General features: G+C 43.4%; 1 protein-coding gene across 1 annotated transcript in view; it reads right to left on the bottom strand.

Moving 5' to 3' along the window:
• Positions 1-3371: 3371 nt before the first annotated feature.
• LOC309543319 (SH2 domain-containing adapter protein D-like) overlaps positions 3372-17925 on the bottom strand; it is a 67137-nt gene continuing 52583 nt past the window's right edge. Inside the window, exons 6-8 of the mRNA XM_082242777.1 lie at positions 15898-16099; positions 12717-12830; positions 3372-3622 (exon numbers count right to left, since the gene is read on the bottom strand). Coding sequence (XP_082098903.1) covers positions 3436-3622; positions 12717-12830; positions 15898-16099 — 503 coding nt within the window. The 3' untranslated portion in view covers positions 3372-3435. The remainder of the gene's footprint in view (positions 3623-12716; positions 12831-15897; positions 16100-17925) is intronic.

Below are 17925 nucleotides of genomic sequence, written 5' to 3'. Positions count from 1 at the left end.
GGGCTTGTCTCTGCTGATTCCAGGTTTGACTTTGTCTAGTTCCTAACTACAACTTATTCTGGTATGACCTCGACTTGCCTCCTCACCATAGCCCTACCTACTGTCTTTCTCCTAGGCCACTGACCACTGCCTGTTCAGATCTCACTTCCAATCTGCTGTGTGTTCTACTGTCTTGACCCTTTCTTCAAGTCTACCCTTTCCTAGGGACCTTCCTGTCTGTTTGCATGAGCCCCTCACAGCCAAACCGGCATCCAGAAGGGAACTTCCGTGGATTGGACTCTTGGCACCTATGCCAATTCTGTACCCCCTCGCACCACTGCAGGGGTGCCTGAACTAGAGGTGCTGGGGAAGCCCTCTCATCATTTTGGTTTTCAGCCAGGTATGTGATAACCTTTCAACCCTTCCCTACTCTATACAAAGCTAAAAAAAGAAGTTTGGTTGGCAATCTACATTCTTTTTAGAAGATGTTGTGACCTGCAACAAAGAGGACAGCAGAGGACTTCTGCAGCACACCAAACTGCAAGTACCTTAGATGATTATTATTACCTAAATGAAACCTGAGCCGGGAGAAATATAAAGACTGGTAGTGCTAAACTGATGATTTTCGAGTGTATGTATATGTATAACCAATTTTTTTTTTTTTTTTTTTTTTTTTTTTAAGTTGTGCATAGACTATTGAAAGGTTAACCTACCTGTTAGTTTATTTTTTTGCTGTCTTATCCCATTCAAGATTTCCTTACACGTTCTGACCTGAGGATGCAATCGGAAGAAAATTTCTACAAGACAAGGGCAAGTCCGTTCTTGGACATTTGTCACCGGAACAGGTGTCTGTGTTGGAATATTTACCATCGCCTCTTGTTTTGGTGACAACTCTAAAGTTTTAACAAGGTTACACAGGACAAAAGGAGAGGGATCATCTACCTAGCATAGACACAGACAGCAACAAAAATTTGACAGGGGTACTTATACTTTCCTACTATACCCAAAAAAAAAAAAAATTTGCCTATACGTATACATGCACTTTAGTTACTTAATCTAGGCCAGTTATTCAGAAAACACAACTGACATTTCCAAATTTTCAACAATATCAATCTCCATGCAGCCTATCAGCACAGGTTTCCTTTATTTTTTTCATTATTATTATTATTATTTATTTAATGGATTTACCTCTGTATTTGTATTCTCCATTAATATAATGCACACTCAGTGTGAAACTTTCAGGCATTCTAAATGCTTACAAGAAAAAATCCTGCTTGAAAGTAGTTACCACAAAACTCCTGCTATTAACCTCCCTGGCGGTATTCCCGAGTGTGGCTCGGGGTTAACTTTCAGTACCAAAACCGGTAATCCCCGAGCCACACTCGGGATTACCCTAGAAGCACACTCACCTTCCCTGCGATACCCCGCCGTCCTCCCCCGCCGTCCTCCCGGCGTCCTTACACTCTCTCCCCGCTCTGGCACATCATTCCGTTGGAAATTCTGAAGAATCATTTGATATACTTCCCAAATTCCACAAGCGATGTGCCAGAAAGAGACATCAGAATCGTCGCTGTTGTCACTTTCCGTACCTGATGACAAATTTTCCCACCAATCGCTATCGCTCAGTTCTTCAAGTGACTCAGTTTCGCTGTCGCTGTTTTCCAGTTTGTCTAGAAGCGCTTTTGCCCAAAAAGAACGCTTTTTGGACGCCATGGTCGTTCTCAATTTTTCAGGCACAAAGAACTGGAAAAGCACAGGCAGGGCACTGGAAAAGTCACCAGGTGTAGTGTAATCCGTTAGGATCACAGCTTTGTATCATGTCATTTGGTGTATTTACATTTTTGAAATTGTCGCCGGTTTCACCATGTGTCACAACGCTCGCAGGGAAGGGAACCGGAAGACAGGTGCCGGCATCGGCTGGAAGGACGGCGGGGGAGGACGGCAGTGGATAGCAGGGAAAGGTGAGTTTTTAAATATAAAACAGATTTCCATTCAAAAGAATGTACCGCTTTTTGCACAGAGATCTGGACATAATTAGACCGCCAGGGAGGTTAACCAGACATCCTCTTCTGCCTGTTGCTTTCTTTTTGCTCTCTGATCTATTTTCACTTTGTTAAAGGAGCTTGAAGGCTACCCATTCATAAATACAACCCATTCATAAAATGCCGACCATGGTGAAGAGCACACATTTGTGCTTTTATAAATATGGGGAGCTTGTTTTTTTTGTTTTTTTTAAGTGGCAATAAGGCCATGTTGGTGCCCTTATGCCTGGTCAACTACCACCCCTCTGTCCAGTAAGAATGCCCTTTCTGGCCCTGAATCGGTCTTATTGGATAAGTGTATGGCAGTTGAACAAACTAGGTCAATGTAATAAAATAAAGCTAATTTAGCGAGGGCATCAAAGAGCCTCTTCTGACTAATAAAGGTTCTAGAAAGGCAGGATTGTTAATTCCAGAAGGGTAAATAGTTGACAGGTCCCCAGTTCAGACCGAGTATGCCAGCACTTTGAATAATTCTTGAAGATGACTGTTTTAATCAAGACTGACTAAAATATATTATAGGAAAATCCCTTTAATAAACCTTTACACATTCCAATTAGAAATTATTAGTGGTGCAAGATGACCACTCCTTGCTTTTCCAAGCCTATCATAGAACAATGCCAGACCTTTGTGCGGACAGATAAAAAAGCTTAGGAGAAGTGTCAGAATTGTGCAGTGCATGGTGAGATTATAAAAAAAGTAAATTCTAGGAAAAATTGTAAACAGTTATGGTGATTGGAACCCTGTCACACAGGAACACAGAATGATCTTCACCACTCGTTATTAAGGATGAAGCTCTTGTCCCATTATTATTTATCATATTTGGTAGACAGGAACCGGTCCATTAAGCCAGGATGGTTATTACAACAAATAATGGTATTTTAAGGTCACGCTTCATTACCAGACTTCACCAGGAGGAGGCTCTGCAGTTGTAAAGCAACTCCCCCTCTCAACTAAAGCTAGGAGCTGCAGCCGGTGAGGTTCCATGTTCCATAAAAAGGAGAAAAAACCTTGATCAGTGCTTTAAAAATATTTGCATAATAACTGCTACTGGATACTGTGAATGTAACCTGCAGATCCAAGAACTGTTTTGGAAGGAAAGCCACAAAAAGTTCAGAAGGACACAGGCCTACCCTTAGGCTACTGATTATTAGCCTTGATTGAGATATTTCCATCCGCAATTCAAAGCTGGAGGTACAGTCACCAATGTAAAAAATGGCTCAACTGTTACCAAACTTTACGTGCAGATGAAGAACAAATTGTTGCTTTGGTTCAAAGCACTTTAAAGGTCCACCAAAATGCCAAGTTTGCTATAGATGATCTCAGTTTGGTCCATTATGCTTCTTCTATCGATGTAGACTTTAAGGCCTGTGCTTTGTACTTAGCAAATTTCAGAGTCCCGTTTGGTTAAAACACATCACTGTAATACTGCAGACACTGGATGCTGCAGACACACTTGTCCCTCCCCTGGGAAGAGCAGTGGAGACTGGATGTAATGTTGCACCATGTCAGGGATACAGGGGAAGGTTGGTCCACTATCTCCAAGCATAAAGCGGCCATCTGGCATGACAATCACTTTAACATGCAGGATGCTGCTGCGGCCTCTGTTGAGGAAAAAGAATAAATGAGGGTGAAAAATAGGGGCTTGGTTTACACATAACTTTTACTATTTAAATACTTCCTGTGCAATACTTTCATAATTATATTTCATATACAGATTTTATAGTGCTATTTTTGGTGGCTATCTTTAAATAAGTGCAATCAGCATCCTTGCTAAATTGGCATTGTAAGAAATTTAGAAGATAAAACTGGCCATAAACAGCTTGACAAGTAAAATCACCCTGTGGATTGTCTAAATCCCATTTATTGGTTGTCACCAGGGTACAGGCAAAATATTTCATACCAAGCAACCCAATCCTGGCTCTGATTCAACAGCCTGATGGCCGCCGGTCACTCGCGATCTCCCGCAGCAGAGGGAGAAAGACAGACGGCTGATGTAAACACAGCCGTCTGTCATTCTCGCTTAGATCATCACAGAGGCAGGATTCCTGTCGTGGATGCCATGCACCTGAAAAATTCCAAAAAGTTTGGTTGGCATGGCCCTACTTACCACCTGTAAGTAAGACTTAACAAAGTGTTAACAGCTGAGGCTCCAAATCGTTCCTCGAAGAAGGGAGGGAGACACCCGCTGCCTCCGACCTGGTGTCATTGCTCCCTTCGGGGGTTCCGGCCTGGAGGCGGTGGCTGCTACCCCTTTCCTCTTCCAGTCGGAAATGGACTTGTGTGATATATTGCTAAGACATTACTATGATACATGTATACAATTCTTGTACTGTACTTGCTAATTTCCATATGCACTCTACAAATTCACTATGGAAGATGTTCCATTACCCTGTTGTTTCTTATGTTACCTACATCACGTTGATGTTTTTCCTGTTCTCATGTATGTTTTCCTTTTTAAAATGCAAATAAAAATTTATTGATTGAAAAAAAAAGATCATCACAGAGGCTATGCGATCCTGCTATATAGGATCGCATGTCTCTGTGATGATCTAACAAGCCAAGCCCCCTGACAGTTAGAATCATGTCCCTAGGGTCACACTTAACCCCTTGATCACCAATAAAGTTAATCCAAGAGTTTTTTAAAAATATCAATAAACCCTGCTGACACCACAAATTGTGGAAGAGAGTTCCACATTCTTATTGCCCTGACAGTGAAAAACCCCTTGCACAGTTTAAGGTTAAACCGCTTCTCCTCCAATCTCATACTGTGGCCTCATGTTCTCTTACACTCCCTGATACTGAATAGTTTTTTCCCATGCTGGGATCACCATTGAGGTATGTGTAAATCTCTATCATGTCTTCTCTCAAGTGCCTCTTCTCCAGCAAGAATAAATGTAGTGCTTGTAGTCGTTCCTCGTAATTGAGGTCCTCTAGTCGCCTTATTAATTTTTTTGCCCTTCTCTGGACTCTCTCCAGCTCCAGCACATCCTTCCTGAGGACTGGTGACCAGAACTGGACGGAATACTTCAGATGTGGCCTAACTAGAGTTTTATAAAGTGGATGGATTATAGTTTTATCTCTGGAGTATATCCCCTTTTTATGCATGCTAAAATTCTGCCGGCTTTGGTAGCTGCAGCTTGACATTACTGTTAGTATATCTAAAAAAATTCCTTGGGATTTTTTTACTCTCCTCTGCTATGTGTCTCTCGTAGTCTTTTTTAGCTACCTTGATTTCCTTCTAACACTTCTTATTGCATTCCTTGTAGTGTTGGAATGCTAACAATGTCCCCTCCACTTTATATTTTTATGAAGGCCATTTGTTCTCTTAAGGCACCTTTCATACTTGTGCGACCTAAAAGTGGCAGAATTTTACCACGATTTTGACGTGATTTAGACTTCAAGCAATCTCTGTGTAATCTTGAGGTCTATAGACTTTGAACGCATAAAAGTCAGACCAAAGTAGTGCAGGAACTACTTTGATGTCATTGCAACTTGAATTCGCACAGATATGAACAGTACTCATTGTAAATCATGAAGTGTGACTTGTCATGTGACTTTGCAGTCAAAGTCGCAGGACAAGTCGCACTACTGTGAAAGAGGCCTTAAAAGGATGTTTTATGTTACGATTTAGCCATCCAGGTTTACCTTTCGCTCCTCTATATGTATTGCCTGTTGGATTGCACTGTGTGATACCTTTGTTTAATATGTTCCTACAGCATTCCCATTTTTTTTCTGTGTTCAATGTTTCTAGGATTTGGTTTTAATTGATGTCCTGAAAAATTGAGCACAGTTCAGAAAAGTTTTCTTGTTTGAAATTTAGTGTTCTTTTGCTATCCTCGTGCCTCTTTTTTCCTGTGATTTACACTAAATGTGAGATCAAACTTGGATCATTCTTAATTAGAAGATTTAGCAATGCATATGTTCTAGTCAGGGAATCCACCAATTGAGACATGAAGTTGTCCTGTAGGACATTCAAGAAATGATGAACCTTTAATGAGTGAGCTGTCCCCTCTGCCCAGTTAATATTGGGATAATTGAAGTCCCTCATTATGATGACATTTCCCTGCCTCGCTGCCATTTCTAACTGTAAAGGGAGGTTCAGATCTTCCTCATCCTTCAGGTTGGGGGGCCTGTAACATACCCCCATAATTCATTTCCCACTTACTTATTCTCTTTGAAGTTCTACCCACACAGATTCCACCCCCCCCCCCCCGTCCCATTCACAATGTCACTCCTTTCTACCACCCTTTCATCTTCTTTTTTAATATAGACACACCCCTCCCCTCTTCTACCTTCCCTGACCTTCTGAACACAAGCAATACCCCTAATATTTGCCAGCCAGTTGTGTGAGCTGTCAAACCAAGTTTCTGTTATTCCAACAAAGTCTAAGCCCTCCTTGTGTAATAGCAGCTCCAGCTCATCCATTTTGTTAGCTTGGCTCCTGGCATTTGTGTATACACCTCTCAGTGTTGTATGAGTGCATATTATTTTCTCCTTATGTTTATAATGAATGCTCTCCAAGAAACATTAAAATCCATCTAATGGATTGTACATGGCTGGTTGGTTCCTGAGAACCAACCAGTGTTGTTTTTCCTCTTTCTCTGCTCAATGAAACACATTCAACCTTCCAAGAGTGGTTGTAGTTGACTGGTGGCTGGAAGCAACTGCTTAATCCATCCCTGTGGCTTTACAGAAAATACTCAACAAAGGTAAATCTGTAAGACAAGACAGTAAATACTTAACTTTCACGCTGCCCACACTGGTGACCTCCTCTCTGTCCCTAAGAAATCGTCCCCTGATGTACAGTTCCTTGAAAAAGTATTCATACCCCTTGAAATATTCCACATTTTGTCATGTTACAACCAAAAACGAAAATGTATTTTATTGGGATTTTATGAAATAGACCAACACAAAGTGGCACATAATTGTAAAGTGGAAGGAAAATGGTTTTCTAAATTTTTTACAAATAAATATCTGAAAAGTGTGGCATGCATTTGTATTCAGGCCCCTTTACTCTGATACCCCTAACAAAAATCTAGTGAAACCAGTTGCCTTCAGAAGTCATCTAATTAGTAAATAGAGTCCATCTGTGTGTAATTTATTCTCAGTACAAACACATAGTTACATAGTTTGTGAGGTTGAAAAAAGACATCAGTCCATCCAGTTCAACCTATGATGCGTGTGTGTGTGCTGTTACCCGTACATTGTATACCCCTGTATGTTGTGGTCTTTAACCACTTGCCTACAGTGCACTTTCACCCCCTTCCTACCCAGACCGATTTTTAGCTTTCAGCGCTCTCACACTTTGAATGACAATTACTCAGTCATGCAACACTGTACCCATAAAAAATTTGTGTCCTTTTTTTCACACAAATAGAGCTTTCTTTTGATGGTATTTAATCACTACTGGGTTAGTCATTTTTCTTCACAAATTTTGGCCAAAATTTATACTGCTACTTATCTTTGGTAAAAATAACCCAAATGAGTATATATTATTTGGTCTTTGTGAACGTTATAGAGTCCACAAGTTATGGTGCTAATCATTAAAATGTATCACACTTTATCACACCTGATGTACTGAAGGCCTATCTCATTTCTTGAGACACTAAAAAGTCAGGAAAGTAGAAATACCCCCCAAATGACCCCTTTTTGGAAAATAGACATTCCAAGGTATTTAATAAGGGGCATGGTGAGTTTTTTGAAGTTGTAATTTTTTTCCACAATTCTTTGCAAAATTAAGATTTTTTTTTTTTTACAATTGTATACTTGCAACTACACCCCAAAACACATTCTACTACTCCTCCTGAGTATGGCAATACCACATGTGTGAGACTTTTTCACAGCCTGGCCACATACAAAGGCCTAACATCCAAGTAGCACCGTCCGGCATTCTAGGAGCATAAATTACACATATAATTTCCTGACAACCTATCACACTTTTGAAGGCCCTGGAGCACCAGGACAATGGAAAACCCCATAAAATGACCCCATTTTGGAAAGCAAACACCCCAACGTATAATTTTTGAGGCATAATGAGTCTTTTGAACATGTCATTTCTTTCCACAAGTTTTTGGAAACAGTGGAAAGAAAATGAAAATGCCCATTTATGAAATATTTCCAACACATAGCATGTACATAGCATGTACATAGCAAAAATTGCACCCCAAAATACATTCTGCTATTCCTCCTGAGTATGGCGATACCACATATGTGAGACTTTGTCACAGCCTGGCCACATACAGAGGCCCAACATCCAAGTAGCACAAAGTTGTCCATTTATCCACTTTAAGACTGGGCCTATTTTTGACACTTGGTGTTTACAAGCTAAAGTCATTTTTTTTTGCTAGAAAACTACTTAGAACCCCCAAACATTATATATTTTTTTTTTAGCAGAGGCCCTATAGAATAAAATGGAGATCGTTGCAATATTTTTTATCACACCATATCTGCGCAGCAGTCCTACAAATGCAATTTTTTTGAAAAAAAAAAAAACACTTTTTTGAATTAAAAAATAAGAAAACAGTAAACTTAGCCAAATTTTTTTCCATAATGTGAAAGATAATGTTACGCCGAGTAATTAGATACCCAACATGTCATGCTTCAAAATTGTGCACGCTCACGGAATGGCGCCAAACATTGGTACTTAAAAATCCCCATAGGCAACATTTTAAAAATTTCTACAGGTTACCAGCTTAGAGTTACAGAGGAGGTCTAGGGCTCAAATTATTGCTCTCGCTCTAACAATCACGGCGATACCTCACATGTATGGTTTGAACACCGTTTACATATGTGGGCGGGATTTGCGTATGCGTTCGCTTCTGTGCGCGAGCTAACGGGGACAGGTCGCTTTAATTTTTATTTTTTTATTTTTTTCCTATTTATTTTATTTATTATTTTTTTTATTTTTACACAGTTTTAAAAAAAAAAATGTTTTGATAATTTTTATTCCTATTACAAGGAATGTAAACATCCATTTGTAAAAGAAATAGGCATGACAGGTCCTCTTTATTGTGAGATCTGGGGTCAAAAAGACCTCACACCTCACAACTACACTAAAAAAGAAAAAAAAAATTGTTGAAAAATAAAAAAAAATAAAAAAAAAAAGGGCCTTTAAACCGGTTGCTAGGCAACGACTTTTGACGTAGCTCCGGTCCTCCAAGACCATAGAGTCGAGTGAGGGCCATCTTGCCCTCACTCGACTTCCTGTCTCTGAGGATCCGGGACCGGATAGTTTTCCCCGCTCCCAGCGGATCCGGTAAGCTGGGAAAACGTCTGGGACGCGGCGGGAGGGGGGGGGCACCCGTTCCCCTGCACCGTAAGGGTAATTTCGCAGTGAATCTGCCACTGGGACCACCCTTATCTGAAAGCCGACCGCCCGCCGTTTAAAAAAATACCGGGGTTATGGGGGCTATCTGCTGCCATAACCCCAGTATTTAGCTTTAAATGGCCGACGTATATAGTCGTTAGGCGGTCGGTAAGTTGTTGCATGTATATAGCAAAAATTGCACCCCAAAATACATTGTATAAAGGAAAGTGTACAGGAATAGTCCGAGTCCATCTCCGATCCGCTACTATTACCGATTTCAAATTCTGAATTGGATTCGGAATTGGATTCGGATACTGATGAGAGCTCCCCGGGGCTCTCATCAGTCATGAAGAGGACCTGAAGGGCCTCCTCGCTGCTGTACATCCTTTTTGACATGCTGGCTGTGATGGGCTGTGCGACGGGTGACGGTTGACTGCGGATGATCACTGATGGGTGGCAGGTGACTGATAGGTGGCAGGTGACAGTCACTGATGGGGTGATAGATGACGATGACTGATGGGGTGACAGGTGACGATGACTGGTGGGGTGACAGGTGACGATGACTGGTGGGGTGACAGGTGACGATGACTGGTGGGGTGACAGGTGACGATGACTGGTGGGGTGACAGGTGACAATGACTGATGGGGTGACATATGACGATGACTGATGGGGTGACAAGTGACAATTGATGGGATGACAGATGACGATCACTGATGGGGTGACAAGTGATGATCACTGATGGGGTGACAAGTGACGATGATTGATGGGGTGACAAGTGATGATCACTGATGGGGTGATAAGTGACGATGATTGATGGGGTGACAAGTCACGATCACTGATGGGGTGACAAGTGAGGATGATTGATGGGGTGACAGGTGACGATGACTGATGGGGTGACAGGTGACGGTGATTGATGGGGTGACAGTTGACGGGCGATGGTCACCGATGGGTGACAGGTGATGGGCGATGGTGCACGGCGGTACTGATGGCAGTCTCTGGTGACAGGTGCACTTTAGGCTACGTTCACATGTGAACGTAGCGATCATGGGCAGAATCACCGCGATTCTGCCTGCGATCCAGAAATCATTGCAATTCGTGGGACGCCTGTGCGTTGCCCGTAATTTGCAATAGCACCCCAAACGCTGTGCGATGTTGCAGCAATTTCCGCCTGCCGAATCTCGGTAACATCGCGCAAACAAGCACGATGCCCCAAAGAAGCTCTTGTACCTTTTTTGGGCGTCATGCGTTGTTTGCGCGATGTTACCGTGATTCGGCAGGCGGAAATCGCGGCAACAGCGTTTGGGGTGCTATTGCAAATCACGGGCAACGCACAGGCGTCCCGCAATTTGCAATGATTTCCGGATTGCGGGCAGAATCGCAGTGATTCTGCCCGCAATCGCTACGTTCGCATGTGAACGTAGCCTTATGGGTGTCAATTTCTGGGCACTGATGAGGTGACTGTTGGGTGACAGGTGCAATTGGGGGGGGGGGGGCTGAGGACTGTGTGGGGACCTTTATTGCTGTGATTTTACATTGACAGGTGTACAGAGCAGTTAATCACTGTTTCTGGCTCTGCTCTCCTCACACTGGAAACTGTGTGAGGAGAGAAGAGCTAGTAACAGTGAGTTACTGCTCTGTGTTTACATTTTGTGATCGGCTGTCAATGGATTCACAGCTGATCACATAGTAAACAGTCACTGTCAGTGACTGTTTACTACTGCCGGTGACTAGCTGTGTTCCTAAGGAACACAGAGCCACCGACATGACCGCGCTGCGCGCTCCCGATCGCACATGCACGGTCTTCTTCCGGGCTTTGCTATTGTGATCGGCTGTGTGATTGGAACCGATTTTATCGATTTTGAGGCCGGAACTCCGCTTTAAGCAGCGCTCATATGTCAGCATCACTCATAAACAATGGGACACTGATAGAAGTCCTCTGAGGAAAGTCCATATGTTCAAAGTTAAACAGTCCGAACACCAGGTAAAACAGTGGCTTGTTAAGGAAGGTAAGTGTGGCAATTCAAACTGATAGCTGTAACATCACCGCACCTCGCGGATCCGTCTCCCAATGGTAGAAAACTCACCGTAACCCACCCAAAACTAGCGTTTGGTCACATAACCATAGGTGCGTAAATGAGCCACCAATCCTCCAGGCACAACTCCTTCCTCTAAGAAACAGGATACACGGGCGCACTTAGCAATAGTAGGGATAAACTCCAGAATGTAATCCTTATCCAAGCTGAATTCCTCACTTACACGCTCGTGTAGTGAAAAACAAAAGGGGAACGACACGTAGCGTAATACTGCATACTTTAATAGATAAATAAAGAAATCCCCCCTCCTCAGTTTCACTTAGAAACACAATGTATAAAAACACATTTAAAAGTTGAATGCAGATAACGTCTGCCTCTCACCCACGGACCGTCCCGCGGTATCCTTCGGGCTCAGGAGAGATCAGACGTGGAACGTAGAAGCCGCGTAGTCACGTCCTATTGCTGAGTGTCTCCCTGTATCCTGTTTCTTGTGAAGAAGGAGTTGTGCCTGGAGGATTGGTGGCTCATTTAAGCACCTATGGTTATGTGACCAAACGCCAGTTTTGGGTGGATTACGGTGAGTTTTCTACCATTGGGAGAAAGATCCACGAGGTGCAGTGATGGCACAGCTATCAGTTTGAATTGCCACATTTACCTTCCCTAACAAGCCACTGTTTCACCTGGTGTTTGGACTGTTTAACACTGAACATATGGACTTTCCTCAGAGGACTCCTATCAGGGTCCCATTGTTGATGAGTGATACTATATTCTCATTTGTTGCATTGATATCTAAGGCTCAGGGTGGAGTTTTTTTTATAGGAATCCTATAGAAGTTTCCCTATCTGAAATAAAAAAGATAAAAACTCCAACAGGCAGAGTGGGAACCCCAGTATAATGGACTCAGCAGATGTGTAGAATGAAGAACTTATGCCAGGAGAACAGCTCTAGCCACTGGCAATAATCGCATGCTAGAAATCTGACATGCTGGTTGTACCCAGGTCGATCCTGCCCAAATCTTGGGGAGCTGAGATTTAAACCATCTATTGCTGGCTTTAGCAAAGAGACCTTATCTGGATGCATACAGATATAAACATTTTTCATGGGGGGCAGCACAGTGGCGCTGAGTGGTTAGCACTTCTACCATTCAACACTGTGATCCTTGGGTTGGGGGTTGATAAGAACATTATCTGCATGGACTTTGCATGTTGCCTGTGCGGGTTTCCTCTCACACTCCAAAGACATGCTGGTTGGTTAACTGACTCTGGCGTGCCCCAGATGGCTACCTCACTAGCTCTACCAACAGCAGATAAAGTGCTTTAGAAATATAAATTAATAAATCAAAAACTTGATATTTACCTAACAGAAAGGAAAAACATGCTTTCAGCCTCTGTACGCAGCAAGAAGCTTCCTGGGTCACATTTATGCAATCGTTTCTCTGCATCGGTGCAGCTCAGAGGTCCATGGAACCACCTGGGAACAAGATAGAGATGGAGTCATCAATAACACAATCCTTCCTCTTACCACACCACCACTTACAACACAAAAAAATTAACTGAAAAAAAAAAAAAAAAAAAAAATTTTTCCGAATGACGGAAGTGCCAAGCTAGTGTAGCACCCTCTAGCTAGTGTACTAGGTGTAAATAGGTTTTGGTAATGTAGGCAAATTGGTTTGGCTGAGAGCAAGGCCTGGTTTGAATCTGGGTCAGGGTTAAGTGGCTTAGGGAGGCTGGATGATTCAGCAAGCAGCATCTCCCCCTGCTTTCTGAAACCTTGGAGAAGCTTCTAGAAGTTGTGGGCGGAAGCTAGGAGGAGCTGCTTGGCAAATTTGTAAGGGTCCTAGACCAATCTCCAGAAAAAAGGGTCTGGAAGAGGGTAGGCACCTCATAAATAGGCAAGAGTCATGCCAGCAGGGGAGTCAGCAGAAGAGATGGAGACAGAGTGCTGAGAATGCTGTCGGTGACCCTAGCACGGCGCTCCCTAGTCTGGGGGGGGGTGACCTCAGGCCTGGGTCTGGGGTGCTGGAGGGACTCTCTACAACACATGGAGGAATCCTTTTCTGGGGGCATGGAAGCAAGTGAGAGGTCAGCACATCCGGGAGATCTCCTGAGAAGTCAGCGAGGTGGGCTGGTGAGTGTGCAGTCTGGGAGGACTGTGCTGGAGAAGTTAGCCAGGAGTGACAGAGGTAGCTGCAGCTAGGCAGGCTGGCAGTGCCTAAAGAGGTGGTGCTGGTATCAGTAGCCACAGGAATGTATGCTGGACACTTAACCACATCCCATAATTCCAAATCCCCATCCATGTTCTAGTCTCTCAATAAAACCAAAAAATATTACTGGACTGTTCTCTGACTTTGCAGGGTGGGGATCCCATTCTATTTGCGGCTCCTATGGGGGGTGCACTACATGAGCAACCCTTTGTGTTTGGTATACAGAGAGCAAAGGGCCCAAGCACCATCTGAAAGAAACCAGTGCTGACTATATGTAGTACAGGTGACTAGAGTGAATTTCTAAACCACAGAATTCCTTTTTCCTATGTAATGAAGATGAGAAGAGGGAGAGGATTTTGTGGTTCTGTCTCCATAGATGCAGTGTAAGTGAGCGTTGTCCCCCTAGGACAGAAAATGTGTTACTGGCAAGGCTGCTGGGAAACAGTAAAGGGGAAATAAGCATAAAAAAGGAAATTACCATAGCTACTACTGTGCTACAATATATTACCTTTTTCTTCTTGGGTTGTAAATGGGGTCTTTAATAGCAGTGATCTTTAGCAGTTTCATGTTAGATGACCCTAGTCTCTATAAGTCTTCTACAGTATGAGTTCAGTCTCCAACTGCCCAAGTAGAACAATCCCTGACCATTTCACTCTTGTAAGTCTTCAGTACACAGTCACAGTTTTCTATAGCATTACATATAATAAAACGTTTTATGTGGTCGTTGCTGGGAGTCATTTTGAGTCCCCTTTTTTTTTTTCAAATTCTTTATTGAAATATTCAAAGGCAACAAAAACAAATGTCACATACGGTAACATTAGAAAGTGCAGTATGACCGAAACAAAACTGACTGTAGGTCAGTGAGAAAAGCATTATCAAACAAAAAACTTAGACAATCAGCATTTCAAAAGGAGAGACAGTAAAAGGAGGACTTATGTAATCACTTAAGCGTGTAAGCCAACAAAGTGCGGTCACAATGCACATCAGCACCGAAACAGAGTTGTGGGTCAGAACAACCACATAAAGATGAGCATCGAGGTATGTATGCCTCGGTATTCAGTGCGTGAGGTAAATACATAGAAAAATCTTTTCTCACTGGGAAAACAAAATGATGAGTAAAAGTCACACAGGGGTAGAATGAAGTTATATAGTGTATGTGAAAGGGAGAGAGGGGGAACTCAGGGGGGGGGGGGGGGGGAAAGGGTGGGAACGGGGGTAAAGTGGCGGGAAATAAGACAGCAGCTAAGCGGGTAAGGGGAACAGAAAAAGGAGGGGAGCAAGGGGGGTTCCGGATGGATTCCGTGCAGTCTTCCGAGTTTGCAGTGTTCAAGGTTCAGGCGGCATCCTGTAGGGCTCTGCCTTCATCCGAAAGGATGAACATATTCCAACATCCCCAAGTGGCCGTGTATTGTTCCCTCCTGCCCTGCGAGGTCATCACCAGGTCCTCAAAATCATTAATTTGTTTAACTCTGGACAGCCAAAGTGGTATCGAAGGAGGGGTCGTAGATTTCCAACACAATCCAATGCACCCCTTAGCTGCGTTGAGGAGGTAGCGCAGGACCGATTTCTTCTAACGCTGCGGGGGGGTGGTCGTACAGTGCAGCAAAAAGAAAACAGGGTCGTCCTGGAGGACAACATCAGTCACATTTTGGGATATTTTCCGTACGTCCAAAACATATGGAGCATGGTACCTCGGTCTCCCAGGCAACGCCAGCATCTGTCCGATGCCTCGGGAAAGAAGCTGGCTATCCGAGCTGGGGTGTAATACCAATGCGTCATCAATTTGTAGTTGGTCTCCTGGAGACGCGTGCAGATCGAGGAGCGCAAAGAGAACCAAATAATATTTGTGCGCTGGGTCGCCGTGAAGGTCCTCTGTAGTTCCCCCTACCACTTCAAGAGTCCCGGGATGACAAAGTTCCCTGGGGGCTCCAAAAGTATGGAATAGAGCTGGGATAGGGCATGAGGTAGGGGGTGTCCCCCGAAATAAGAATCTCGAGGGGCGTCAATGGTCTCTCGAAGAGTGAGCGTGACCCCAGCCCTCGGAGAAAATGCAGCAACTGAAGCGCCTGCCACCTGGTGAGAACAAACGGGCCACCCTCAGCTGTCAACTGCATTAGGGAAGGCCAAAGCGCATCAGTCCCAAAGTGTTGCACTCAGAAACGCCCCAGTGCCAAGAGCACTCGAAAACCTCCCTCCATCACAACCCTTGAGTCCCCTTTTTACCTTGCAAGTTGACAGCCACTGGTTTAGATACACTTTAGGTGTTAACCCAGTAATCAGAATCATAACACGGTCACTATGCACTGCTGCATTAAATCCAGATGGAACACTCACCCATGTCTTTGCAGATCGGCACAAATGGGCTTCCTCACTCTTGAACAGTCAAGCTCTTTGGGCGGTGAGCCATGCTCCCTTTGGTTTGCTGTAAGGTCAGGACTAGATGGTCGCAGATTAACTGGGCTCCTCGGGGTGGATTGTAGAAGACGCGCCCTCATATGGGGAGATCCGCATTGCCATCCAGAGCCCTCAAACTGCACTAGAAGAAGATGACAAAATTAAACTTTAAGGGTCAGTCCATGCAAAACTGATGCTTTGGATTTTGGAGACACTGGATAGTTAAACCAGCTGACTGAGGGGATGAGACCACTAGCTCAACAAGTGAAAAGAAACATAAACAGTCTCAGCCTTGAGCTCCTCTTAGCCCCATCTCTGATGCATTAAATGGGCGAAATGCATCAGAGATGAGGCTCAGGAGGAGTTCAAGGCTGAGGCCATTCACATTTCTTTTCACCTGTTGAGCTAGTGGTGTGCGGCGTCTCTCATCCCCTCATACTTCCTGGTTTTCTGGATTAGGAATAACCGAATCTACCAGAGCACCTTGAGCGGCGCTATAAGTGGTATATGGTATAGAAACCAGCTGACTACACTATTTCTTAAAGATGAACTCTAGACAGACATACAATGAGGGAAAAAAGTATTTAATCCCTTGCTGATTTTGCACGTTTGCCCATAAATTTAATGGTACATTTTATTTTAACAGTGAGAGACAGAATAACAACAAAAAAATGAAGAAAAATGCATTTCAAAAAAGTTATAAATTAATTTGCATTATAATGAGTGAAATAAGTATTTGATCCCCTATCTATCAGCAAGATTTCTGGCTCCCAGGAGTCTTCTATACAGGTAACAAGCTGAGATTAGGAGCACTCTTTTGAAGGGAGTGCTCCTAATCTCAGCTTGTTACCTGTATAAAAGACACCTGTCCACAGAAGCAATCAATAAATCAGATTCCAATCTATCCACCATGGCCAAGACCAACGAGCTGTCCAAGGATGTCAGGGACAAGATTGTAGACCTACTTGGGCTACAAGACTATTGCCAAGCAGCTTGGTGAAAGGGTGACAGCAGTTGGTGCGATTTTTCACGAATGGAAGAAACACAAAATAACTGTCAATCTCCCTCGATCTGAGGCTTCATGCAAGATCTCGCCTCGTGGAGTTTCAATAATCTTGAGAATGGTGAGGAATCAGCCCAGATATATATATATATATATATATATATATATATATATATATATATATATAGATACATATCTATATAGATATATTTCTATCTATATATATATATCTATATATATAGATATATAGATATATATATATATATATATATATATATCGCGGGACGCCTGTTACCCAAAATAAGTTCTTGTACTTTTTTTGGGCGACAGGCATCCCGCGATTCTGTTTGCACAATTTTACCAAACTAATTGCGGCAAAATCGCGCCGCGTTTGGGGCTCCATTGCAAGTCACGTGAATTGCACGGGCGTCCTGCGACTTGCAATGGTTCCGGATCGCGGGCAGAATCGCAGCAATTCTGCCCACGATCCGAGATGCGAATGGAGCCTTACTAACTGATACTAATGTAAAAATGCTTTTTTTTGTGACCCTTACTTGACTCAATCACTAACAATGGCACTGATGTACATCAAACATTGATTTAAGTATTTTTTCCTTATTTTTTATTGTTTTTATTTTATTTTTTTCACACAGAGAGAGAGAGATACAATGTATATTTCCTTTCAATTCACAGAGAGAGAAACACAGGTGGCTGAAGAGGCTGATAAATAGTGTAGATATGGAAATAAAGTGTTAAAATCTCAGTGAGTAAAAACAAAGATAAGAGCTTAACCACTTGCCGACTGCCTAAAGCCGATCTACGTCGGCAGTCAGCCCCTCACAGGCAAAGTGACGTAGGGCTACGTCACTAGCTTGTGAGGGTCTAGGGAGCGAGCGCGCGCCCCCGGAGGCGCGCTCCCGCTCCCGCGTGGTCACGGACCCCCCCGCGCGTGTGACCAGCGGACC

Source organism: Pelophylax lessonae (genome assembly GCF_965119305.1).
Source record: "Pelophylax lessonae genome assembly, chromosome: 13".
Classification (NCBI taxonomy): domain Eukaryota; kingdom Metazoa; phylum Chordata; class Amphibia; order Anura; family Ranidae; genus Pelophylax; species Pelophylax lessonae.
This window is presented reverse-complemented; position numbering and strand designations above follow the sequence as displayed.